Source organism: Tympanuchus pallidicinctus, unplaced genomic scaffold (assembly GCF_026119805.1).
Source record: "Tympanuchus pallidicinctus isolate F22 unplaced genomic scaffold, pur_lepc_1.0 scaffold8, whole genome shotgun sequence".
Taxonomy (NCBI): domain Eukaryota; kingdom Metazoa; phylum Chordata; class Aves; order Galliformes; family Phasianidae; genus Tympanuchus; species Tympanuchus pallidicinctus.
Window position 1 is genome coordinate 8836944 of NW_026294802.1, and position 27956 is coordinate 8864899.

At 37.1% G+C, this 27956-nt stretch overlaps 1 protein-coding gene across 9 annotated transcripts; it reads left to right on the forward strand.

The window, feature by feature from the left end:
- Positions 1–2156: 2156 nt before the first annotated feature.
- On the forward strand, positions 2157–27700 carry SPIC (Spi-C transcription factor). 9 transcript variants are annotated; one of them, XM_052667459.1, is made up of 6 exons: positions 2157–2304; positions 18668–18694; positions 19331–19440; positions 21157–21269; positions 21976–22084; positions 25219–27700. In XM_052667459.1, exons 3-6 carry the CDS (start codon positions 19335–19337, stop codon positions 25644–25646), a joined length of 756 nt encoding a protein of 251 aa, XP_052523419.1. In that variant the 5' UTR covers positions 2157–2304; positions 18668–18694; positions 19331–19334; the 3' UTR covers positions 25647–27700. The 9 variants fall into 9 exon arrangements, with proteins under 9 accessions (XP_052523419.1, XP_052523423.1, XP_052523424.1 ...); XM_052667463.1 differs by having other exon boundaries at positions 19347–19440; XM_052667464.1 differs by lacking the exon at positions 2157–2304 and adding an exon at positions 13068–13166 and having other exon boundaries at positions 19347–19440.
- Positions 27701–27956: the final 256 nt, after the last annotated feature.

Genomic DNA, 27956 nt, shown 5'->3' on the forward strand with positions numbered 1-27956 from the left:
CCTGGGAGAAGAGACCAACCCCCTCCTCAACACAACCTCATTTCATGTCATTGTAGAGCTCCTCTGACTTTCCTCTAAACTAAACAATTCCACTTCCCTCAGCCTCTCCCCATAAGGCTTGTGTTCCAGACCCTTCCCAGTTTTGTTGCCTTTCTCTGGACACAGGACTTCAATGTCTTTCTTGCTGTGAGGGGCCTAAAACTGAACACAGTACTTGAGGTACACTTCACTAGTGCCTTGCAATATTTCAGTTAAGAGCTCAGTCATGGCTGCCATTGGGTCATTTTGGCACTGCTGGTGCTGCATCACTTTCATTCAGAGGTGTGCTGTAAGTGAATGTGCAAAGTACTGTTATTCAATCTGGAGTGCCAGCAGCAGGCAGGGGCACAGTGACAGCTGATGGTGAATCTTGTTGGACAAGAACCTGCACTGTTTCCTTTTTTGGCCAGTCAGGTTCTGTTGTGTGCAGGTTCATCTGGTTGCCTTTCCCCTTAATTCTTTTTATTTCCTGCTTCGCGCTGTGAGATCAGGAAGGGAGTGACAAAATGAGAAGCTAGACAAGTACACTGAGCAGAAGAACAGCTATACTAGGTCAGTCTGTAGCCTGTCTCCAACAAAGGATGCCACCAGATGCCTTGGGGACAGTGTGAGAGGCTACAGAATTATTGTCCTTCACTCCTTCTTTCCAGCCTCTGCCAATTACATATTCTACACCAATAATAATAATAATAATAATAATAATTTTTAAAAAATGTTATCTTCTTGACTGATTTTTTTTCTTCTGATTTTATAGTCACTTATATCCTCCTCTGTTGTCTCTGAGGCATGGACACAGGCTGCCAACAGAAACTGTGAATGCTCCACCCTTGGATGTGCTCAAGTCCAGGTTGGATGGGGCCCTGGACAGCTTGATCTGCTGAGTGGTAGTCCTGCCCATGGCAGGGGGTTGGAGCTGGATGGGCTTTAAAATCCCTTCCAACCCAAGCCATTCTGTGATTTTTTGATTCTATGGCATCACCCCTTAGCTTGGGCTGTCTTCTGCTCTCTAGCTGTCTTGCCTCAAGGGGCAGGTCTGCAGATGGTATGCAAGATGAGTGTGTCAGATGCACATGGTGGTTTTTCAGTGTTTTTTTCTTCTGTCTTCTGTTGCTTTTCTAATAATTCCTGCTGTTTGATTTTGTTGATTGCTTTTGGAGGATGGAGTGTCACAGCTCATTTGGATCTTTTAAATTCAAGGACCTATGTGCTCTCTAAATTAATTTTTATTTTATGAGTTCATTAGTAAAGATAAACAAGCATATCAAACAAGGACTCCATCCCCTTCTGTCTGAAAGGGGAATATAAAAGTCTAATCTGAAGTGTGAATTTGCTAAGTCATCACTTCATTAACTCATAATTTTTGCACCCATGAGCAAAATTGTTACTTAGCTGATGGTGAGAGGACAAATGCCTTCTCTGTCACTGAGAGGGATAAAAGCCTTGGAATCCCATCTGCTGTTAGATCCACCTTAGAAGTCTTTTTGGAGAAGCTGATGTATTTATACCTTTCAGCTTGGAAATTGAATGGAATGGAATGAAATAGAATAGCTCCAATTGGAAGGAACGTACAAAGACCATTGAGTCCATCTGTTTGGTCTATACGATTTCTATAAGTTAGCGGATACCAAAGAAACTTCCAACTGTTTTATATGCAAAACAGCAAGCTGCAGGTGATGTTGGCTGCTTAATGACATTTAGCTCTGTGCGTTGCTCTCACTTTGACCTAATGGTTCCTAGCACGCATCAGACCTGAGAAGGAATCAAAGGAGTTGAAGGAGTCACGTTGGAGCTAGTGTCTTCACAGTATTAACCTTTTATCCTTAGATCTCAATCCTGACCCGTAATAACTCAGAAGCCACTGAATAGCCAGAATGATAATTGTAATTTTTTTTCACAGGATCAGAAGTTGAACTAGAAAAACAGACAAAAGCTGATGCAAGGGGAAGATTTGCAGAGCTTCTTTTGAGTACCTTCCCAAAGCAAATCATAGTTTATTCCTTTTCACACAAGTTTCTTGTAGTTTGTTCTGTGGCATGTTCCTCAGGAAGAAAAAAAGTACCTCTTTGATTTGATACAACTTCCCCACCTATGAATAATATATAAGCAAAATTGTATTTTCTCCTTCAGAAGAATCTTCTGATAATGAAAAAGTCAGTTTTCATTTGTGAAATTAAATACTTCCAATATAAGAATGGGTTACATTAGACCTAAGGGAGCACATAAGGCACGTGTCTTCTCTTCATCTCCCAGAAATGCTAATTAAAGGTAAGGCTGGAACTGATTTGTTAAATGTCATCATTATATAATTGCTTATGGGCTGTTCTACCTACAGTTTATGACTGCTTTGTGCATTGGCTCTGGAATAATCTCCTTTTAAGCATTCCCCATGGGTCTGGAACAGCTGCTGGACTTGCAAAGGGATTTTTAGTAGTTGTTGGACTTCATATGTAACAGTTTTGCTGAGCCACCTCTGATAATATATGATGTATCGTGCTATGAAAACTGTACAACAGAAATATTTGAGGTCCAATAATTAGAACAACATCTTTGATTTTAGTAAGAGTTAATGGAAAATTGTATTGTTTTGAATGGTATCATCATGTAGTTGTCTTCTAAATATAGTAATTCGGGGATTTTTCACTGAATTAGAGCACACATTTTTAAAAGATCCCTAGTTGCAATAGTACTTGTTGCAACTCACTTCCCACCTCATCTGATTTAGCTGTTCCCCTAGCTAGCATGGTGAAGCTCGTAGCTTTGTTGTCTGAAGTGCTGAACCTTCCCTGTATTTCTGTGGAATTTGTGCATACGCAGGTAAGGAGAATGAACAGAACAACATAGATTTTGGACTTAGTTGTGAGTTAGGATGTTCTTTGTTGAAATGTTGCCTTCTGATTGGTACATCAGAACTGTTGACCATCAGGAGCTTAGCAGTTTGGAAGTGCAGTATGTTTGCTTGACAATATTTTTGACTGCTTCTCAACCTACATTCAAGCACACGTTTGGAGGGCTAATCCTTCTTCCTGTGATGGTCTGACAGCATGGTTATTTTAACACTTGATTAAACTTTCAATAATGTTGAGTTCAAATAGTTCATTTATGTTGGCTTGTATTTGTTTTACGTTATTTCTGTATAATACGCTAATATCTTCGCTTATGACTTGTATTTCTGAAGTAAGGATTAATTGAAAACATCTCTGTATAACGAGCTTGCAATTACAATCCCAGGAATTTCCCAGTGGCACATTGACCTACGAATCACCCAACCAACAGATGATACACATACCCACAGCTCCAAAGAGGAGCTGCTCAGTTCTGCTGCAGTACGTCGTTGATACCAGGCTGTGGGGCTGTTGGCTGTCCCAGAAATCGTGCATCCTTTGCATTCAGAAAGCAGGGTGAATCCATGTTTTCTACAGCTGCCTCAGGACTGAGCTTATTTTCAGCAAGTAACTGTATTGACTGGACAAGATATAGGACGTGGGTTTTTATTTTTTTTTGTTGGTTGGTTTTGTTTGTTTTGTTGTTGTTTTTTAACAAAACTACCTATTTTAAAAGAACTGGTTAGCCTATTTTTGTATTTATATTTTTAATAGTTTACACTGTTGCCTAAGTACTTCACAAGTGGCCTTACTTCTGAGAAGAAAAGCAGTTCGGGTTGAAAATTCCCAGTGTAGTTAGTGATACCACTGCATGTCATTGGCACAGCTCTGGTTTTATTCAGTGTAAGCTTTAGTTACTTGGTGCAGTTATAAATGTTTATTCTAGCCAGAATTTGCTATTCTAGCTCAAAAACATGTTGTTTTCACACAGACCCATTACCTTCTTCGCAGATTTCCTCCACCGTACAGAAACCACTTCAGAAACTCTGTTCTAGACTCTGCTTTTCTCTGCAGATCATGTGTTTCCTCTACACTTTCTTCTAAAGACTGGCATGAGCTCTTTTCTATGTCTGATCCCAGACTCACTAGAGTTCATAGAATCATAGAATCATAGAATCATAGAATCATAGACCAGCCTTGGAAATTATAGAAATCATAGAAATTTGCTTAAAATGAATGCATTCCAGCAGTTCGAACTGTTCCTTTAAAAGCTCAATAACTTTTCAGTTTCCTGTGATAAAAAACAAATAAATTTGTCATGAACCAGAGCAATTATTGACTTTCATTTTGCACTGCAGTCAAAAGCAGTGCAGAAGTTGGCCTGGTTGTATGGTGTTTCAACATGTGTTAGACAAAATATGAAATTCCACTGACAAGGACTTATGAAGAGATATGCTTACGGCAACACATTGTACTCACAAATTAAAAGTCTGAACATATTAGCTCAAAAAAAAAATAAAAAAAAAAAATCCACAACTAAGGAAACACCAAAAACAAGCAAAAGACCACAGAAGTTTGTTATTTTTGGTTTAGATTATTGGTATTTATAAGATAATAAACATGCTACATGTTGATCAAGTTGGTTTGGAACACAGACCAGAAGAGACCACTTAGAACAGCAAGTCTATTCCCTCACGATCACCTACAACTCATTTTTTAGGTATTCAGTTCAGACAAGTCCACAGTATAATCACCAGGTTCCACGATCCTCTGAAAGCTTTCCAACAACTGTAAGATCTGTAGCCAGGAAAAAGCAGAATCATCGTAACTATAGGAGAGGCTAAGGGATTCTGGATTCTGCCCAAAAGCTTTTCAAGTCAGCAGTCACCTACAAATGTGAAGCATCACAAGCAAATCTAAAAAGAGAAAAAGAAAACAACAACAGCAACAACAACAATAAACAAAATAAGCCAAAATTACCTTTGTAAGAAATGAGAAATACGTGGCTTTATTTTCCAGTTACTAAGCCTTACTTTCAACTGAAGCTTCCTTGCTACAGTGAGAAGTTTTCTGATGTTTTCTTGTGTCCTTTACCCCTGTGAGTTCATTTACTTGTCTGTGTGCTCATCAGCTAAATTCATAGTTCCTCAAATAGTATGCCATACATCACCTGGAATGTCTTGGGGAAATCATTCAGAGATCAGAAGCAGCTCCTCACATTGGTAGAAGGTGAACACAAGGGACAAAGAATCTCATCAAGCAAAAAACATTCTGTCTTTTCCAACACTTCTTGCAGTAGTGTACTAAGGTATAAAACTAGTATATTCATGTTGTCTTAAGCAGCTACCTAGAACCCTAACAAAAAATATGCCTGGTAAAGGGAAACTTAAATTACACAGAATACTTAAGTATGTATAGTTTAACTAGGACTGCAGCTCTGAAGTCAGAATTTATTCATAGCTATTAATCAGAAAAAAGACAGTGCAGCAAAGTACTTCCACTGGGATCAAAGGCAATGCTCTCTATAACACAGCTTATTATTGGTGTAAATAGAAGTGAAATTTCAGGTAATTTTCTACATTGACATAGAACAAAGCATGCTCTCTGCTGAATTGATGATGGCCTTGTTCTACCTCTTGCCACACAGCTCTGTCTGTGTTAAACTATTTATTGATCTATCTACGTACGTAATGCCTTATAATTCCTGTCTAAAAATACATTCCATGTACTTTTTTTGTGTAATGATTGCATTTACTTCTTCAAATTGGTTTTAAAATAAAGCAGGTATGTCCTCTGGAACGTAGGATGTGGAATTACCACTTTTGTTTGCTAACAATGGTGCTACTATGTTAGCAAGTTTCAAGTTCTATTAAAAATGAGGAACTTATTTATAACAAAACTTATGCTGAGTCATGTTTGTCTCCTAAAAGTAGATCTATGTTTTCTGTTGCATTCTCATAGAGATTTCAAGTGGAGATTATTTAAAACAAAGTTGGGGACATTTTCTGCTTATTTACCTTAATTTTGCTTCATTTCACTTCCAAAGCTATTACTGATCAATGTAATTTTCACAAAGAAAGATTTTTTCATCAATCTTTGTACCCCAAAATAGCAAAGGAAGACCTTTTTTAAAAAGCAGTTTGTGGTATTTATTACCACTGCTGCTTAATACCTAACTATAGGCAAATAGGACTGAAAAAGAGACAATCTAACTCCTTTGAAATGGCATGCGCAGGAAAAGAGTGCTGTGTTTAATTTTTCTTTTTTTGCTTTTGAAAAAGACCTGATTTTTCTCTTTCTTCATCGGAATGTAGATACATTGTTTTTGCACATGTAGTGCAAGGATAGTATCAAGATCTTCATGCCATGTTTGTGTGAGAAGACCACAGACAGCTAGAAAATGAACAAAACTGTGAAATAATAAAGCAGACATGTCAAAGCTGTGACTTCTTTGCTACAGGCAAATCTCAAGCTCTAACCACATCTCATATAACTAGCTGGAGTCTGTATAAAGACAGCAGCCACTTAGTAACTCTAATTCCTCATGCGATACTGCTGAGGATGGTACTGCTTGGAAATTTATTTACATGCTCAGAGTGGTTACTTTCCCAAACAAAGAACTGGGAAGATATCACTGTCATTTCCAACCTCTAAACACTGCCAGAGATTTCTGTTCTCACAACATTCTGAAGTGTATTGTGTGTGCTTTGTGCCTGTAATCCATCTGAGTTGTATTAGTTTGGTCATTTTTAAGATAGAGATGCATACTGAGGATCTAGGAGTTGAGGGGAAAGAATATCTGACTAGTTACATCTTTGTTAGCATTGTTTTACATGAATATCTCTGAGTCAAAAGTCTTGAAAAACATTTTTGGAAGAAAATCATTATTGCTGTTAAAATTTTACATAATTGTTAAGAAACAAGAAACCCCCTTGAGAGCCCATCCTTTGTTTTTTTTTGTTTGTTTTGTTTGTTTGTTTTATGTATACTCTAAAGTAAAACACTAATAAAACCAATCTTTTTGAAACTACTTTGATAAGATACTAAGATTACAAATCTTAGTATCCTTTCAATATTAGTATTCAAAAGTTAGTGACATTATGGCAAAATCAACTTGACCGGTTCAGCTTTAATTTGCCTTCTCTATATATACGTGTGTTACAGAGTTATAAAATCATTAAGGTTGGAAAAGACCACCAAATTATCTAGTCCAACACCAGCCCACCCCCATCATGCCCACTGACCACATCCCTCAGTGCTACATCCACACGGTTCTTCAACATCTCTAGGGATGTTGACTCTCCCACCTCCCTGGACAGCCTGTGCCCATCATCACTGCTATCATCACCAGCCCTTCCTGCTACACAATCTTTGCTGCACAAGTCTCCTTGCAACATAAAAATACCGTAAAAGCATTAGGACATTTATATTCCAAAGATATTGAAGATATGAAGATAATTTTATTGTCCTTTCTTCACACTTGTGAGATGAAGTCACAAAGAGATTAATTTAGAGAACACCCATTCCTGTTGTGTATTTGATTAAAGATACCCAAGAGCTCGTGTTTTAGAGAGTTCAGCATTTGTGGGCACTATGGGCTCAGCCTGTTCTCCATGACCATGGTTGCAGCTGATGCTACTCAGCATTTCTGCAAATCTGTACTGGGGTCTCATGTCAGACATCCAGAAAATGAGGAACACACAGTAAGTGACCACCTGTGAAAGTTTGTTCAAAGGGACTTGCCTAGCATCATTTGGGAACTCTGTGGTGAAGACAGGGTCAGAACCCACTTCTCCAGAGTAGCCTTCAGCTGCTTTAACTTTGAGAGCATCCTCTCTTCCTTATTCACTAGATTAATTTGTAACTTCTGCAACAGATGCAGCAGGGTTTCTGCACATGACAGTCTCATTTACCAGTCACCATTAGAGCAAAATTAATTCCATGCACAGAAAAAGCAGAGTCCTTCAGGGGGAAATGTTCACACAACCAGAGAAGAGGGCAGGGAGGTTATGTTTTCGATTTTGGCTTTTTCTATCCCTGGAATGCTTCTGCTGAGTCCTGCTTAAATTTTGAGAGTTTGGAAATTGGAAAAGGGCATTGATGCTTCCCTTCTATTCCTTAACCTTAACCTCCTTTTCTTGTCTTTTACAGACCAGTCTTCTATTACCCCTGTCTTTGCCTTATGGTCTTCTTGCCCTGCTCAAACGAAGACTTCTCACCCTCAGTTGTACTGTCTTCACGTAGTCCCCCCAAAAATAAGTCTAAAATCTCCTCTTTAAATTTTCCTTAGGTGCGTACAGTCCACTGCTTAGAAAGAAGCTGAGAAGGAGCAAAGCACATCTCCTCTGTCTTCACATGCTGACGAGTAATCATGTACTGAGTATGAGTGAAGGGAAGAGTTCCAGGGGCTTGCAGCTTTATCAAAATTCAGCTTGCAGTTTTATCTAAATTTGTGGAACAGCAGACAGGTGTGTCCTCAGCATAAAACACGCTTGTGAGATTTTCTGTTTCTGTAATTGAACAGTCCTCAAAAGGATGTCATTAAGGACAAAGCAGTTCTGCTTGCCTTGGATTTTAGCTGAAAGTGTTCAACATGAGGTGCACAGTGGCATGCAAAGATAACATTAAGCTAATTATTTCTGTTGTGATTTCAATTTTTTGTCTTTTTCAGCATTTATTCAAAATCAAATTGAAAACAGGCAAGAATTAGAAGTCATGACCTGCGCTGTAGCTTCCTGGCATGGGTTGGAGTAAAACTTAATCTCTCAGGCTGTGCATATGTAATACATAATCTTTCTGTTGTGCTTAATTTAATTGAGTAGGCTCTACATTCCTTGAATCTAAAAGTTTTTCAAGACTCCAGCATGCAGATAATATTAAGAGCTTGACTTGAAATGATGAAAGTTAGGTAGACACAGGTCAAAAATACTGTTTGATCTGAAGAGTGATGTGCACTCAATGTTTCTCATTTCCCCTTGCTGTATCATGTTAAAAATATACTTTGCAAGCTTCTCCCTCTAGAATCTTCTTTACGTTTATTACTGCAAGGTGTGTGCATCTTTTTGGGGAGGTAATAAAATGCAAGGCACTGTATTTCTATGCAGTGGTATCTCTTACTGTCTGGTAATCACGGTCTCAACTTGTTTGGATATATTAAGTACATGCTTTGTATTAAGTTAAAATGTGCTTCCTATTAGGCATGAATTTAAGGCCACATCTGAATGTTTTCTAGAACTGTGTCTATAGCTGTATAGATTTCTGAAATCAGCTTGAAGGAAGTCACTTTAAACTAAACCTATCTTTATTTTAGGTTCTTGTACATGAGTGAATTAAGTTAGCGAGCCTGCCAGCAGCTTAAAAGCAATATCACAGAAGGCAACCAGAAGCCCTATTCATAAAACCATGATTCTATTTCTCAATCTGCTTCATGCTTTTTGATGTTTCTTTTGTACTTACCTTTATCAAATGCATCCTCACTCCTGAGTGAGCTGGGCTAGCTGAGATCATGTTGTAGGTGTGGGCTAGAGGAATTGCATAGAAGATACTCACAGCAGCTATATGAGGCTGAGGTGTGGTATGCCTGCCAAGACTCTTTGTTGAATTCAGTGATAATTAAACAGTTATTCAGCCTTTTATTATAGGTCTCTTCTAAGGAAACTGGATTTTAGAATGTCTATTTGATTCTGTGGGCTTCTACAGCAATCGAAAAAAGAGAGAATGGCAATGTGGACAACAAGCTGTTCCTAAATTTTATTTTAACTGATCTCTTCCCCTTATATTTCTCTTATCTAACCATTTTCATGATGGAATGTAGAAAAAACAAACGAACTAACAAAAAAAACAACTCTTCTTAGACAAGTAACTTGTCAGATTTTGCGATTTATTTTACCCCAAAAGAAATTGAAAAGAATGTGGCCAAGAGGAAACCATGACAAAAATACAGCTTGATTTAAAATCTACAACCATAAATCACCATTTCATAAAATTCCAGTCCAGAGAAAGATTCCGGGATGAGAAACAACATTACCAGCATGCCTCCCACCCTACCATTAAGGTACAGGATTTCTGTAATACCAGAATCTAAAAATCCCCAAAGCCTAAGTGCTTCTTCAATGCTTCCTTGGTAATATAGGAAGCACTTGTTTGCTACCGATAGCACTTTATGCCCACAGAAATGTTAGTATCATCAAAGCTTAAAACCCCATTTGGACTGACTTTTATTTTAAGTCATCTTCGGAGCATAGTAGCAGGAGGAATTCTATTTTTAAAGAATTTCCTTTACCACCCTGCAGTTCCTTAAAATGCATTTCTCTTATCTAGAACTAAGGCTGAAATCTGACCTCATTCTATTCCTTCAGTAAAGACTGAATGTACTGGCCTTTTTTCATTGTTAAAATTATAATGCTCATAATGGCCTTAAATAGTTCTTGGATTTAAACTACTTTGATTCAGAGATTTCAATGCATTTTCATGTCTGTAATTGAGCTCTATCAATAGGTTACCTCTCATAAGTATTTACTTCTATCTTCCCCCCAACCATACAGCTTTTCATTAGTGATAAGATGAGTGGGAATGGACTCAAGTTGCACCAGGACTGTATATTAGAAACAACAAATTCTCCAAAAGAGTGGTCAGGCACTGGATTGGGCTGCCCAGGGAGCTGGTTGAGCCACCGTCCTGGGAGGTGTTCAAGAAATGTCTGGATGTGATACTAAGGGATGTGGTTTAATGGGGAAATACTGGTGGTGGGTGGACAGTTGGACTGGATGATATTGGAGGTCTTTTCCAACCTTGGTGGTTTTACAGTTCAGTGATCCTATGATTCCTTCCTTTCAGATGATCTTTTATCAAGTTTCTAATACTCTGTTTTTTCCTTCTCAGCCCTGTGTAGGAAACAGATGTTCATCTCCCTGTCAGAACTTAAATCTGTCCCTGAAAATGGACAGTTTGTCAGAAGCTTTAGCTGCTAGGCCTTTGGTGGTTACACGCTTGCACAGATCCAAAATTCTGTGGCACCCGTCATGGAGCATGGTGCTAATACGTATGAGAAAGATATCAAAATGTTTATTTCTTTTTTATTATTCTGCTGTGGACTTTCTAAGATCTTATTGTCCTTACTGATTCATTTTTTCTTTAAGTCTCTATCCTTCTTTGATTATAAATACTCTGTTTTGAGGTAGTTAACATTCTTGTATCCAAAAATTTGGTGCTGGTCCTTCAATATCAATGTGCTTTGAGGCACGCATAACAGCTATATGATTATCCTGGTATTTCCAAATGAGAATAAGAACTTCATGGAACCAAATACATCAGCCACAAGGAGGATTATGTGCAGCAGATTGCTAGAAACTAGGTCCCCTTGGTTTTCCTCTTACGCTCATCTATAGGCATCCAGTAAGAGAAACAGTCAGAGACAGAACACCAGTCAGGTGGACTTTTGGTCTGATGCAGGGCAGATTTTTCTCTCTTCTTAAGCCTTGCTCATACTAGCTGCCTCCTCCATCTCACAGTTTGTGGAACACATTTTGGATTTCCTACATACTCTGATTTTTGAACTAGAAAATGAAACCCACCAATTCCAAATTCTTGCACTGCAACTAGAAACAATTTTATTACGTGCTATTATGCATTTTCATAGAAGGCATATGTATCTTCTGAGAATTTTTCCTGTTCTGAAGTCATCACCAACTCAGATCTGTCTCCAGGCTCTACCTGGAAGCATTTATCATTGTGAAATAATTGTGTATTGTACCCCAGCTGAATTTAAAAGTGCTGTTTTGAAATTGTCTATCTCTGTAAGCATTTAATTTCATCAGCACCTCTTTACTTGCTTTCTGAAGTCTGTAGATGATTAGATATCTGAACATAACACAAAAATGCTGTAAAGGTCCATATATGAGACATCTTGTGGCTAAAGAAATTTGTTGATACTTCTACATTTAATAGCCTTAAGTAGATTTTGCTCCAACTGTAGAAGTTAGAGTTTTGGAAACAGTCCTTTTGATGGCTTGCAGAGACACAAACTTAGCTGTCTCAGCCTGAAGGTGAAGAAGTGCTGTAGCCTAGATTTATCATGTAAGTCTCCTCAACGGTGGAGAATGTGAGTTTGGACTCCTGAGGCTGAGGAAGGAACTGAATTCACATCACCACAGCCCATGGCATTTCTTCAATCATTTAACATACCACTGCTGTACCCCCTACGAGGATTTTAGAAGGAAGGAAGGGGGTAGGATTTCAGACATGTTTTCTCTAATGTTTCTTACTAGCTAGATGAAGTACTTTTGTTTCCTGTGTGGTACTGTGCCTGATGATTGTAGTTGGAGTTACAAAAATGTTTCCAAAAGCTTCAGAGAGAACTTAGGGAGAATAATGTACTTCCTGCATTCTGGAGCCTAGGTGCCTAGACATACATAACATCTGCTATTTTATTAATGTAGCAGTAGCTTCAAGGTCAAGTTTTTAAGTTGCAATATGGATGATGCTACAGCTGTTTTTTGTACTCTGTTTTTTTCAGGTTTTCAAAAATAGACACAAATATGTTCTTCCATTCTTTGGAGTCCAAAAGTCTCTTTTGCCTAGAAAATCTCACCTTAATGATTTGGAGAGAATGGAGTTAAAATAGGGTATTGAATTAATTCCAAATGATCTAAATACCCCTTGAATCTGAAGGCATGATTCTTCCACAAATAGATAAAAAATGTTGTTTTCTTTTGGTTTCCCCAGCTTCACCATTAAGAATTATTAAAGTTAAGGTTATTGACAGACTGTGTTATTCTTTCTATATGCTTTTTCATTCTTACCCTTTATCAAGTTCATCTCTTGATGACAGACTATTATACATAGCTATTTTTGAAAAATTTTCTGATATTTTTAATCTTGAATTGAATGTTTTATTTCTTTGATGGTTTTCCCCAGCAGGATTATTGGCTTGTAGGTGTTCTACCTATTCCAGCAATACTCATAACTGTAGATTAATCAATGTCATTTTTTCATATACCACTTCAGAATCTTCTTTAACTATTTTGTTTTTTTTTTTTCATTGCATTTGTTATTAGTTCCCTGTGCTTCTGTTGTGGTTTTTGGTCTTCTGTCTTCACGGGACTTCCCAGCAGAAACTCACTTCCTTAGGTTGTGCAGAGCCAAAGAAGAAACTTCCTGAGAAGGCCTGCTGACACGGCCAACTGGACCAGTATCTTGGGTCTAGTTGTTAACTGGAGGGTTTAGACGTGGGTTTTCCACAGAAGAGCTGATCTGTCCACTTATGCAGCCTCCACAATAAACTTCTCTTCTAAGGCCCTAAAAGAGGTAATTAAATTTTCAGATGTAACCTCTGCAATGATTTCTCCAAATGCCTGGGTTGTTTATTTTTCCCCTGTAATTATTCAATCTATCTAAACCAACTATGTTACACATGTGAAATTTTCCAAGTAAATATGTCTTTTAAGACTGAATGGTGAATTCCCAAATCAGAATTAAGATTTAAACACATCATTGGTTCAATTTCTGTCATTTACATTAAGATAATGATAGTTATTTCTAAGGTAGTCTGAAAGTAGAATATCTTCTTAAGAAATAGAAATACATCTTTACTTTAGCCCTATAAAGCCCAGAAAAGTATTAACTCAGAAAGGATTAAAGCAATATTTCAAGAAACTTTCAAGCAAATTATCATAAATCAATATTAAGAACGTGATTTGGAATCTCAATGTAATAGGCGAAGGTTTCATATTCAAAGGTAGGGAAATTAGTCTGATTGAGATGATCTATCATTTCAGGTTTAAAATTCGATTTTTAAAATGTTTTCTATATCTTCTTTCTGCAGAAGAGAAAATACTGTATACGTAAGTCATAATTGGAGAGAACGATTGGACAAAGGTTTTTTTTTGTTTTTTTGTTTTTTTTTTTAAAGAGGATTAAAATACAAAAATGTCACTATGTCAGTCTATCCAAATGTGATGTTTTACAAGGTAGCTGAAGAAGCAGTTCAAATCAGGAAATCAGGAAGAATGTGAAGCATCAGTGCTGGCACAGCGAGTTCCACCTTACTGAACTGAAAATTAGATCAGTGTCAGCTTCAAGCCAGAGTCTCTGTTAATACAAATCATCAGTGATCCTTTGGCTTTGGTTGCTCTGTACCAATTTCCACCAGCTAAGAACTCATACTATAGATCTGACAATAGCAATAAAACAGTATTTTTTTTGCATTGCATAGATTTTCATTGCCATTTGTTGCACAATTTGTAAAACAAATATATTCTCATTTTCTGGTATTTGAATAGATCATTTTGTTTGTCAAAATGCATAGACCAAAATCCCCTAGCACAAATGTAGCCTTCAGATATAGTTTCATTATCTCATTTTCTTGTGCGACATAATGCCATAATTGTGTTTTCCATTTTAATGTTAGCATTCAGGTTTTTTTTCTGTCTGTAATTCTACACTAATTATCTGATCAAAATCACAGTAAGTAGTGTTTACTTAGGCCAGTAGTTAGCATGCTTATTTTTATTTTTTGATAGCTTAGTATTCAATGTTGTTGGATTTTGTTAGTTTTGTTGTGTTTTTAAGGGGGAGTTTCATTGTATTTTGGGACTCGGAACTTTAAGTACTTTCTGAAGCCACTAATTTGAAATTATATTCCATACCAATTCACTGTGAAATACTTGTGCCTGGATTATCACTGCAAAAGAAGAGATCTCTCTGTCGATTCCTGTTTCTTCTCTGTAAAGAAAAAAGCTGTATCCTTGCTAGAAGAAACTTTGCAACTTCTTTCAGACCTTGAATGAAGCAGACCAGAACAAGCATACTGTCAGGATTTGAAGATTTGCTGGTCAACCTGGTTAGGTTAAGGATGAGAGCGCAGGCACGTTCCCTCTAACAGGGAGACAGCATCTGTGGTTTTTCAGTACCGTGAACCGACAGCCATGGGAATTCATGATGAAGATCATTGCTCATTCAAAGAGCTGCACGGCCAGAATAGGATTTGCACAGAGATCTGCCAAAGGCCAGAACAAGTATGCAAGGATGGGAGCTCTCTGTAGCTGCCACATTTTATAACTAACTTCTGAAGATTGCTGAACTGGTAGTTCATCTATTACATGGGGGGCAAGTGACTCCCCATTACAGAATCATTTCTAAAAACAGAGGATCTTCTTCTATTGCAAGTAGTCTGTCTGTTTTACCTGGGCAGTTACAAACTATCTGACATTCAAAAACATCTGAGAAAGCTGTAAATCCCTAGTAAGAAAGCTTATAATTTCAAGTTTTGTGCTTCTATAGGGGGGTTTTGACTGTTTTTCATTCTACTTTTAAACAATGCCTCATGCAAGAGTCTTCATGCTTTCTACGGCCCACCAACAAGTGCTGTAATGCATTATTTAGTTCTTCTTTTTATTCAGAAAGGTGAAAATGCTTGTCCTATTCCAATATTATGAACTGACTTTTAGTTCCAGGCAAGAATGACAGAATGTTCTGAAACTTCAACAATCACTCTGTCATTGGAAGTTTATTTTTAAAACACGGATGAAGGAAAAAAGCTTGATGCTGTGATTTCTTACTGATACTGAAGTTTTGCTGTCAGGCACATCAATTGTACGAGACATCATTTCAATAGTAAGTTATCTTTTTTAGGCTTTTATCTGAATTCTATCGTCCCATCCAGTGCAAAAATCAAAACAGGCTTTCTTCCGTGACAGCATTTCTTGGTAGAGGCCAACACATTGCCTATCTTGACTATACAGAAGGAGTTTGATTTACCCTATGAGACAATGACTGCTCATGTTTACGTGTGATATGGTGTTCTATGTACGGAACTTTCCCATTTCTTCTGAAAAGCAACCTTTTGATGACCTTCCTTACACTGTAGCCTCTTACTTAAATGAAACATTTTGATTGAGCAATGCAATGGCTTTAATTTCTCAACTTTGATCATATTTGAGCTGGCTCCACCCAGTAGCCTTGTAGCCAGAATGAGCATGAAATTCCCAACTTCAGATAGAGATGTGGGGGTAAGTAGGTCAGATTGCCTATTAATACCTCAATTATCATGATGATACAAGAGATCTTGAAGCTCATTCATAATTTTAAATCTGATACAGTTGTATTGCAGAAAAGAGCCATACCAAGACATCAATGTTTCTCCACATTACAGAATAAACTTAGCAGTTTATGCAGAGGGAATTAATTGTGTAATAGAATTTTGCACTGAAATCCAGTGCTGAGTCACTGAATTGACAGTGCTGTTGTTGATTCATTTTTCCTTATAAACCCGTGTCATAGCAGAAAAGTACTATGAAGTGGAACTTGTATTTTGAAAAAAACACATACATGTATAAATATACTCCATTAAAAAAAAATTTTGAAAGCTTGTGGTGCAAATTTTGAAAAGGCAACTTGCATCTGAAACAAGAAAATGATAGTTGATATTAACATTGACTTCAAGTTACTTCCACTCAGCATTCATAGACAAGTGCAGGCTATGGCTCTTAAGACAATTCTTGTCTGAGAGAATATAAATAAATGTTGTAAGAGGTGATTACTATTTTACAGAAATGTCACAGTATATGTTAACAATACTTTGTGAAGCGTGCCTCTGAAAAACTTGGTTGCACAGTTGTGGCACAGGATTATGTCAGTGGCAAGAAGTTTTCTACTGAAAAACATAGCGAGTCCTCACCCCAGAGGACACAATATCATGAGTTGAGTCCTCATCCCAGAGGACACAGTATCATGAGTTGAGCTGCTCAGGAAGGGTGCATCAAATCAGCACCTACAGCTTGATGGGATCTTTATTAAATGCCTTAGAGCTGGGCCTGGGCAATAAACCTGAGCTGTGAAGCAGACTTTTGATATTCCCCAAAACTCATACTTTGGGGTCTGGTTTTGTCTTCTTCTTACACTGAGGTAAACAGGAGGTTCATCTGAAACCAGAAGGTCCACTGCAATCTGTTTGGGATAGATTAGGGGTGTAGGATTTTGCCCTATAACTTAACAATGGCAGATCTGTTAGAATGTCTCACAGCCAAAAGGAATCTCTTCCAATTCCTAAAATCTTCATAGTTTTGTTAAGTAGTTATAACGTTTAGTTTTGTTTTATTTGTTTAAATCACCCTTCTTTTCTGCTTAATGAAGGCCATGCTAGTACTGTACTACACCTTTACTCTTAGAAAAATTCCCTTCCCAAAACACTTCCCCAAAACCAGCTATTTAATGCAGCCCCTTTGCTGGCCCATTGCTATGGGAACTCAGTCTTTCATTTATTTATGAAAACAGAGATTCTTGTGTTGTGTGTAGAGCTGAAATTCTAGGTAAGTGTTAAGATTTATTTATTTTTTAAAATTTATTTTTGCTGTAACTTTTTCCTTTTCTTTTGTTAAACTGAATTTAGTTTTGTAATTGGTATGACCTTTCAACAGTATGTTGCTGATAGTGATAATTTTCAGTACCCTTTCAGGCTTTGAAAAGCATCAACTGCAGACATTCTGTCAAGGTTACCACTTGTCACTTTGAAGTTTGAGTTAGACAAATGCATTTTAAAGAAAGTGAAACAATTAAAATTATGATAACTAGGGTCTTTACCCATGAGATTCATGTCTTTAATTTCTACAGCTCCAAGATTCTGGCAACCATTGCAAGTAAAAAATTAATGTGGTCTGTTCTGGCTTTATAGTGAAATTAGTTTGTTGAAATAATTGCTGTGCTGAAATTAAAGAGAGAAATCCCATTGGCTCTGGCAAGGTCAATTGACTGAACCACCAGGATTTCATTCCACATATTGAGATCTTTCTGACATGCATAGTCATCAAGATCTTAAAAAGCTTTTTATGAATGTTGACAGTATTTAATGGTGTACTTTAAGATATGTATATTCTGACTGAGGCATAATATTCAGGTTAGAACATCCATTGTGAGTCTTAGCTGAAAACACTTCTCTCTTACACTTAAGCATCTTTCCTATTCCTTGCATTTTAAACATCATACAGACCAATTTTGTTGTCTGCTGAAATCACTACCAAAATGTCCATTTTTTTTTCAATAGGCTATGATCAAAGCTTTAAAGAGTAAAATAAAAAATATTTTTTTTATTGTTAATTTTTACCATTTTGAAATATAAATGGAAATGAGAACAGGATTAAAAAAAGCTGTTAGTTATAAGAAACTTCAATTATTACAATTTATAACAAATGTTAAGAGGTAATAAGGAATAGTTTCTGAGTAATGTTGTATGTAAAAGAATACTCTATATAAAGATACCTGAAATGCCTATTTTCACTGTTTATTAAACAATGACATTTGTTTCTGGAACTCAAACCCACTCTGGAAGTTTTTGTATATTCATATACAGTCAGATGCTAATTTAATTTACATGATGGAAAAAAACAAGCTTTTTTTTTACTATAACTAAAGAACAAAAGGACTTAAATGTTATCTTTTAATTCTAGTCACTATTTTCATTGAGAAAATTGTAGTTGAGCTAAGACTGAATGTCAGCAGTAACTTCTTTTAACATCAAGTAGTCTCTAAAAATATGTTTATGATGATATCGATGTTAATCTAAATGCTACAGTAGTAATGAAATTGGAAACACCAGTAATGAAAGATAGTATGAATTGTAAAAAAAAATTTTACATGTATTTAACTGCATTAAAACAAATTACCACTTTCTAATCCTAAATCCTAAGTAGTTTCACATTGTTTCATCACTAGAAATAATATGCATTTCATTTCATTTGTTTATGCTGAGACATTGTTTATTTTGAAATATACAAATTCACTGGTTTTTTTGTTTTTTTGGTTTTTTTAAACAGGATTCAAGTTTTGATATCTAAATAATGGTAAGTCTACAATGCCTTTATTCTTCCATTACCTAGAACTTCAAATATGCTACAGAAAACTCCCAGGCCAACAGATTTTGGGAGGACTTTTCTTAGCTTTAGTTGAAGTTCCAGCATTCTAAAATGTTCTAAAATGACAATAAATTTTGCTGAAAATCTATTTCAAAATTGCTTTGTTTCCTAGAGTAGTGTAATATAACATTGTCTCTGCATAAGCAATTCCAGATTTGCAAGTAATATTTTTTGCCATGTCGATGATACTGAATGATAATATTGGCTTCATAAATCATGGTAAACAAGTGATATATACCTCTGCACTAAATGCTATAACTCACTGCAATAATGGTAACACCCTTTAAGTAAACTTCTGCTGCAAATGAAGGAAATGAACCTTGAAACATTTGCCAGAGTGAGTAATGTTACCCGTGAGAGTTTTCCCACTGACCTCAAAGAGACTTCTCATGGGAGTGAGAACTTTCTCATAATAGTAGAGATTCTGGTAATACTTAATTTTCTGCAAAATACGTTCCAGGAGGATGGTATGATACCTGAACATTCTATGTAATCGCTGTATTTATTTGGGATCTTCCTACTGATGATACTGAAGAACACCTGGTCTTTTCTGACTTTTGACAGAAATATGTTCTTGCAGAGCTTTTCTGATCAAGACATACTGGGTCAGGCTTTTGAAGATGCACTAGAAGTACTGCAGCAGCACTCCGACAGAGAAATGCAGTACTCACAAGGTAAAGGGGGGACATTGCTTTATTTTTACTTACAGCTTTATATTCTTACAGAAAAGAATATCTTAAAATATATGGCTGGGACAGTAACTTCTAGAGGTGGATTAATGGACAGCTGAGGAGTATGATGCCTGTGGCATTGAGTTTGGAACTAGATGATTGTTGAGGTTCCTTCCAACCCAAGCCGTTCTATGATGAAAATGGAGAAGGGTTGGAGGGTTTTTGTACCTGACCCTGCCCAGGGTGGTTTGCATCTTCCAAGCCATATCACAGGGAAGTTACTGGACAGCCCCTCTTCCCCTTCCATCCTGTACTATTTGAGGTGTATTGAGCTCGAAACAAAACATGTAAGACCAAAGTGCAACAGGCATATTCCAGTTTTAATGCTTCAATTGAAAAATGCCCTTACGTTATGGTGTAAATAAACTCAAATAGGAATGAATTCCAATGCAAAGACTAAAAGAAGACAAAGAATTCAACATATGAATTTTGTTTCCATAATTGCTTTTTTACATTAAGGTACAAATTTCAAATATTTTTAGGCACAGTCTAGGTTATTAGCAGAAAAGTAATTTTCCTGGCTTCCAGATTAAGAATTTACGCACTACAAAACTTAAAATATAGGTAAGCTGCATATTCCTTCAGTTCAGGGAAGATATTTGCAATTAAAATGCGATAAAATTTAAAATGTATCTGTGTATGGTGTTTTTATATCATGAATAGAAATGGAAGGAAAGTAAGAAGCTACATTGCAAATCCTTTACATCCAGAAGAACATATTTACTGTCCTTTGTGAAGAATGTATTTCATGCCAGAAAGTTTATTTGCGCGTTTCTCTGTGATACATTGAAATGTAAATAAGACAAACTGGCTCATATCTTCAGCTGCTGTTAATAAGTTTTTGCCTCCAGTTCAGTGGAAATTTGCACACTGAAGTATCCACTACATATAAATGTTCCCAATGTCTGTATCTGTTGTCAGGGCCAACAGAGAGACATTTAAATACTTGCAACTCAGTGTACATTTACTTCTTGTTGCTCACACACATTGCTCCGCTTCCAGTGCCTTACTCCAGTGTCCTCTTCTGCTTCTTTTAAACATCCTGGGACCCTTTTGAGTTTTCTTTCAGGCTCCGCAGATGCTCTGAGAAATTCCTTTTTCCCATAGCTGATTTGAAATAGTAATGCTTTTAGATAACTGAAACAGTATTGCCCAGAATCATACTTACCAGTTTCTGTCCTTCACTTCATTCGTGTTTCTATACTCTCACTTTTGTTGTACAAATGACTTGCTGAAGAATCATGTGGCATTCCCTTTTCCTGTTCAAAATATGTAAAATAATCTTCTGTAATTATCCCATTCCCTACATTTGATAATCAGTTTGGCCCTCCGTTTTTCTAATAAGAAAACTATCTCACAATACTATAAAATAACTGACATTTTATCTTAAAGAACATTGCTTTAAGTCATGGAGGTTACCAAAACCAGCCTAGAGGCAGGTACCATTATGTACCTGTATGCAGGTTATGTTGGATAACCCACTGGCATGAAACATCCTGGCTATAGGGAGTTTATTACCCAGATGGCAACAATAGGATAATCACATTTTGACAGATGAGTAGCATCTTAGGTTGTTTGCTGCAGTTGTTTTTGGTTTTTTTGTCTGTTTTTCTCTCCTTCCCTCTTTTTTTTATTCAGTTTTTTGCTCCAAATTCTCAGGTTATAAAAATTGCCTGACTGTGATCAACCACCATCCCCACCTCCGAGCAAGTCCCAGCTATTCTGCAGTACCCTCTACAGAGGACCCAGGATATAGCTGGAGAACTGTGATAGTAAGTGAGCTAATTACTATGGATGTAAACTGAAAATTGGCTGACTGTGATTTCTAGTAGAAATAATTATGCTACCTCTATCATAAACTCGGTCTGGTCAGGTATAATTCAGGTGAAATCACATTGGGGCATATCTGCAAAACGTATTTATTAGTCTTTCTTCAGGAATCAGTTTAGCTATTTGGTGCTATTCTGTGGTTCATTATGTAAAACGACAACTAACAAACAAACTTTAGCCTGCAGAGCCCATCTTCATTCTGGAAGTGTGGCCTGCAGGAGTGGTGGGAAATAGGTGGTGCAGAGGAGATAATTTCAGGTAAATGAATTTCACAAAAGCCCATTTTCAACCAGCAGATTAGTGAGAATCTAACATAGGAGTGACAAAGTCTTTCCTGAGACACAGTCCAGGTGGCCCTTGTCTTTTATTGACTCTGAAAAAAATGTCCAGAATTCCTCTTCCGCTTCCAGCAGAATGGTTAAAGATGCAGAGTGAGGAAATCACTCTGATTTTCCTCTTAACTTCTTCTCTGGTGGGCCATCATTCCCATTCAACATGCTGGCTTAACTTTTTACTGATAGACTACACTGTACGCCTTTGTGGCTGTGAAAGAATCTTCTGGGGGCCAGGGGATGAAAAGTTGCATTTTTAAGGCTTCAGGTGATTAATCTTTAAGTTACTAACTCTTCGTTGTCTTAATTCTTGAAGAACAGTGCAGCAGATTTTTATGCAGATGATTCTGTCTACCATACACTGCAGAATACTCCAGAAAGCCAAGTGATGCATGCTGCTGCTGTCCAGCCAAAAGCAGGGAAAGGTGTGTGGAAAGAATATCTCTTGATAAGTGCATTGTGTTACTTTAAAATTCCCTTGATGAATCATGCATTCTATGTCCTAGTTTGTTTGTTTGTGTGTTTATTTTTGTTGTTTTGTTTTGTTGGCTTTTTTTTTTTTTTTTTTTTTTTTTTACTTTTGATAGGAAAAATACATTAATATTTAACAACGGCTAGAATACAACTGCGAATTTTCAGTTCCTGTCTGCTAAACCTTATACTTTAAGATAAATGTCCTCACTTCTCATTCTCTGCTCTTGCTTATTACATGGAAAAATGAACAAGGGATGCGTTTTCACTTCAAATCATCTCGGTTGAAGTCTAATGCAAAGAAGTTCAGCGATATATTTAATCACTTTAATAACTCATTTATTTCATGTGATCCAGCAAGTAACAGCTTTCTTGAAGGTTTTCCCCAGATGTTAATATGTTTGAATTGGATTTTATACCTTTCTCTGTTTAATATTCAAATTTTTTTCTTAGCTTTTGTGACAAGAAAAGGAGCACAATTTGATAGCTGTTTTTATGCTCTTTTTGACTGACTCTACTTGAATGGACATCTCTCTTGTAGAGTACAGGTCAAGTGCCAGTGATCATCACTTTACTTCAGTTGTTGCATTCATTCTGTTTTTCAGATGGGACTCAGCATCCTTTCTATGACTCTACTGGATGAGATTTCCACAGCTTCGTACCTACTTTTGACTGTGGGGTCCTTTTGAGCAGCTTCCTAGTTTTCTTGCTTTTTGAAATCCCCTTCTCTTAACTTTAACCACATGCTGTCAGATTTTGGTATCATCCCTTCCCACTGATGGTGGGTACTGTGGTTTCCGTTGCTTAGTAGCCCAGCTACTACAAGTTCCTCGGGACGATGAGAAGAATAATCTCTTCTTTTAAGTTCAGGACTCCTAAATCTTGACATTCATTGCCACAAACACAAACATGCCAATCTAGAAATGTTGCTCTTCTAAGTTTTACCCAGTGTTGGTACCCAGGGAATTTTATATGTTACTAGCTGAAGTCACTGCTGTTACTGCTCTGTTAAGCTTTATTTCCTTTTTCATGTTTCTTTTACATTATTATCAATCTATTTACTTTGTACCTATAAAATTTTAGTCCTCTTGAGCCCCTACTGATGCATGAGAGGCTATCTGTAGAATAGTAAGTAGTGTGGCCCTTCAGGGATAGATCTGTAGTTGAAACAACCAGCACTGAGGACCTAACGTCCATGTTTCATGTGTTTCACAGTGGTTATTAGAGCTATGTCAAGGATGACCATAAGCTCTGAAATTTACTGTGACTTAAATATGCTTCTGGAAAGCATCTTTGAATCCTGTTGCTTCTGAAACAAGTCCAGTTCATGCATTTCAAGACCATTCCTTGTTACGAACTAAAGCACGGTAGGTGGAGACAATCAAGAAAGAAATTCAAAAGACACATTCAGAGAGAATTAAGCTGCTTTAGGCCAATTCAGTGCAGAAACTTAATTCAGATGCTCTGAAACATCTTCTGGAGTAGCTTCTTCTCTCCAGTGACCACATGAGAACCTACATAAAGTAGCCTGCTGGCTTGGACTGATGCTGTGCAACAGTTTGAGGACAGGTAGTGACCACTGCAGATTTATGCATTGCGAAGATTCATGCACTAATCCCAGCTCAAATTGGTGCACCCACATGGTACAGGGCTTCAGGGATAATAGCTGGGGCACAGAAATCTATTTTCAGTCACACATATGAACCCTTATGTACTCTCAAACCAAGACATCAGCTGGAGAAAGAAGTACGTGTGTGTGTGTCTAGAAATAAAAGCTTGGACAGAAATGACAACTGAAGTAAGAGGAAAGACAGTATGAACTCTGAGATGCTGGTATGTACAACATCACATAGTTGTTTTCCTTCAGACTCTGTCTACAGCAGCTAGAGGCTCTGATGAACAGAAGAAACATCCAGATGTCCCCCTTATTTTATTCATTCTAATTAGGTTCATAGGATTATAGGATAACTCAGATTGGAGGGGATCTAAGGATGTCACCCACTATGATTCAGGCCTGCTGGGGCCAGGCAGTCTTCCTCATCTGTTTGCTTTTAAGCTACTCATTTTGGCAATATTATATGTACATACAGTAAAAAATGTACTCCCAGCTACAGGCCAATTTTTATTTAGATCCTGAAACTTTACAGTTTTTTGGAAAGTACCTCTGTTTTCAGGATCTTCTTCTTCCTAGTCTGGCCACTTCTCTCCTATTTCCTTATCACCAGAAGCAGAGTTACTGTCATCCCTAACAGATGTCTTGGCTCGACCTCACTGTTCCTTAGCAACTGTCACTTTTCCCCAGCCTTTAGTTTAAAATAGCCATGCAAGACAAGACTATGAAATTTAGATGCAGCTGCTTGTTTCCACTTTCGTTGAAGTGGAAGCCGTTCTTCTGCATGTACTCTCCTTTCTGCAAAATGTTCCTCTTTGTCTCGTAATCTTCAATTCTTCCTCCTTATGGCAGCTTCTTGGTCACCCTTGGCTCAGTGAAAGGAACTAGGAGTGCTTCAAAGAGAGGGACCCACAAGACTTAAGTGAAACTAAATAAGCCTTACTAGTAAACTTAAGTTTGAGAGCTGGACCTGTGGGAAGATGAATTTTCTTAACTGACAAATATTTCTTCCTTTATTCTGCATTGGAAGGCAAGTTGAAATTTCTGCATGCTTTTAGAAATATGCAGTGTGCAAGAAGGTAAAGCTCCTTATTGACTAGGTGGAAATTACAATGCAAAACTAGCTTGCTTTTCCTTCTTGCTCACTCCTTCTTATATCAGAGCCTACCTTGCTTCCTCAAAAAAGTCCTGAAACAAACCTGTCAAAATTGGTTCATCTCAAAATCTTTGAGTTCTAATTAATAGGAGAAAGTATTTATTAAAAAGCGTCCAGATTGGACCTTCAGAACTTCCTGCCAGCACTGCCTGAGGACATGATTTCCTGCAAAATGTTTGTTTGGAAACTTTTTGACAGGTTACTAAGCTTACCTATGTATGCTTTTTCCTTTAAGATCTTTTCCAGGAATAAGACAACTGCTTTCCTTTTAAAACAGGCACGAGTTCTGTTCTGACCTTTTGTACTTTGTTTCTTAATAGGTAGAAAAAAACTTCGTCTGTTTGAGTACCTCCACGAGTCTCTGTATGATCCAGCCATGGCAAACTGCATCCAATGGGTGGATAAGCCCAATGGTGTCTTCCAGTTTGTCTCCAAAAACAAGGAGAAACTTGCAGAGCTGTGGGGAGAAAGAAAGGGAAACCGCAAGATCATGACATATCAGAAAATGGCCAGAGCACTGAGGAATTATGGAAGAACAGGTGAAATCATTAAAATTCGAAGGAAGCTGACGTACCAGTTCAGTGCTGTTGTTTTACAAAGACTTGCTCCATCCTACTTCTTGGGGAAAGAAACTGTTTATCATCCATACATTCAGCCTAATCAAGAATATCAATGTGCGGATGACTGGACCAATTACAACAATTACATGTATAACAATGGTTATGCATTACAGCATGCTAACAGCTAGACATCACATAAACAGCTCGTAATATTTTCCAGAACAGGAACTCTTCTCTATACATAGCTTTTCCTATATTATATCATGCAAATACATGAAGAGGGCTTAAAAAATGATCTTAACCTACTTTGTTCCTTTTGAAGTTACCAACAAATAGTTACTGAATATCGAAGAAAAACAGCAGCTGTAGGGCAGATTCTGTTCTCTGTGGCTTTAATCAAAGGAAGTACATCAAATTCAAGCTGGTATATCCAAGATAGGGATCAAACTTGTCTGCAGTCTGGATCAAAGATCCTATCCTGATAATGCTCATTCATTTCATCGAAAGTTCTGTGCATATCCCCAAATTTCCAATCAGAATGCAGATACTGTTGTACCATAACTCACAATTGGATGCATGTGAATTAGAAAGGGAAGAGGTTTGGCAGCTGTGCTAAGCTACTGTCTGCTTTTTCATCAATGCTTTTTATTAAGAGATGATTTCTGAGTGAATCCCTGGCTGAACTACAGAGTCCACATGAAGGTGCACCTGTTGGCCAAGTTATTAATCCTTAATCACTCATATTAACATATTTTAGCACAGATCTTGACACATGGTATTAGGATCACCAGGTGTGCATTTCACTGTTGGCAGGGGATTATTTGAGAAAGAGACCATACCACGACAGAGTTAGCAAAGGATTATGCTTTTTAAGATATTTACAGTTCTCCCCCACTAATATGAGAAGTCAGACTTTTGTCCACCATACTTTTGCTCTATACTCAGCTGATGAACCCAGCTTCATTACTTACAACCACCTTTGGAGTTAGAACTTTATATATAAAAATGCAAAGTTGCTTCTCCAGCTTTTTTTCTGCATAGAATCACAAGGTTGGAAACAACCTACAAGATCATCTAGTCCAAATGGTATTCTTGTTGAGAGACTCAGTAATTTTATCTTCTCTTCATGGAGAAGAGAAAATTTAGATAAAAAAAGGCAAGTACTATCCCCTTACACCAGGATGATACCATTAAGTACACTCTGACACTTCTATTCATTTGTCAGCTTGGTTGTTTGCTAGAATACTTCCATTTGACTGCACTCAATTTTATAGTTTGCATTTTGCTTCAAGTGACTGCAGGTTCAGGCAGAAATAAAAAGAATATTGATTTCTGTGAAGAGGTATACATGGTGGCTTGATATGTTTCATGAAATTCACTGACTTAAATAGTTACCACTTGCTCTAACTCCTGCTTACATCCACAGGGAAATCATTTTATGTAATAGACACAATGCAACATACTCCACTCCAGAAAAATTCAAGATTTTGTGTTAATACTTTAGTTAAGATGAAAGATGTGTACCCTTAGAAATACAAGGTATATTAAACAACAAAATAAGCAGATCATAACTGTGTTGTTAATACTTTTGGTATAGTTTTCCATATGTAAAGTTGTCTATAATATACGAGATACCTCTAGTTGTATGTAACTGAGTCTGGATTCTGCTGTAGCACTGAACGTAGTGGGATTTTTATAAAGGACTGAGATCTTTAATTCAGGATGCTCTCACTATGTGAGCACCTACCTAAATACAGCATTTTGAATATCATAATGTACATAAATTTGATGAGAAACTGCATGTTAATTTACTAAACATCTGTCACCAATTGCGCTCTGACTTTATGTTATTTACAAGGCTGGTAACATACACTGCAATAAGAATCTACCTTGTGTAAAATGCTTACTTGTCAGTGTGTTTAGGTTCACTTTTCTGAGCCTCATCTACTTGTTAAGGAAATAAATACTTTTTTTTTATTATTATTCCATTACTTTTTAATTCAAAATTAATATATAACCATCAACATTTGCTTTGTACAAAACTGGCAACCACGTAAGAAGTTATAGCTGTAGTTGGGAGAACAGTACAAAACTGGAAAAAAAGCACAGGATGAAGAACCTAAGGGAAGTTCAGGCAGGGCAAAAATGAAAGCATCATTGTATTTGTGAAGAGGAAAAGAGGGAACTTGGAGTTAAGTAAAGCTAAGGAAAGAGAAGAGTATGAGTCCAGAAGCCTAGAAGGAAATGTCAGTGTTTGCTTTTTTCAACTTGTGTTTGAAGACACATGTGGGAACAGATAGAAACTAAATAGCTTGTGGATACTACAGAAAGGGAAGCTAAAGGATACTGTGCATGAAACTGAGAGTACAGATTTCAGGCACAGGAAAACTGCAGACTGACAGTTTTAGAAAAAGATTCATTTGAAGAAAAGGCGAGTCTCTCCACAAAATCAAGTACCTGGAGAGATTGTAGAAGTTCCTACTGTAGTTCTGTGGCTA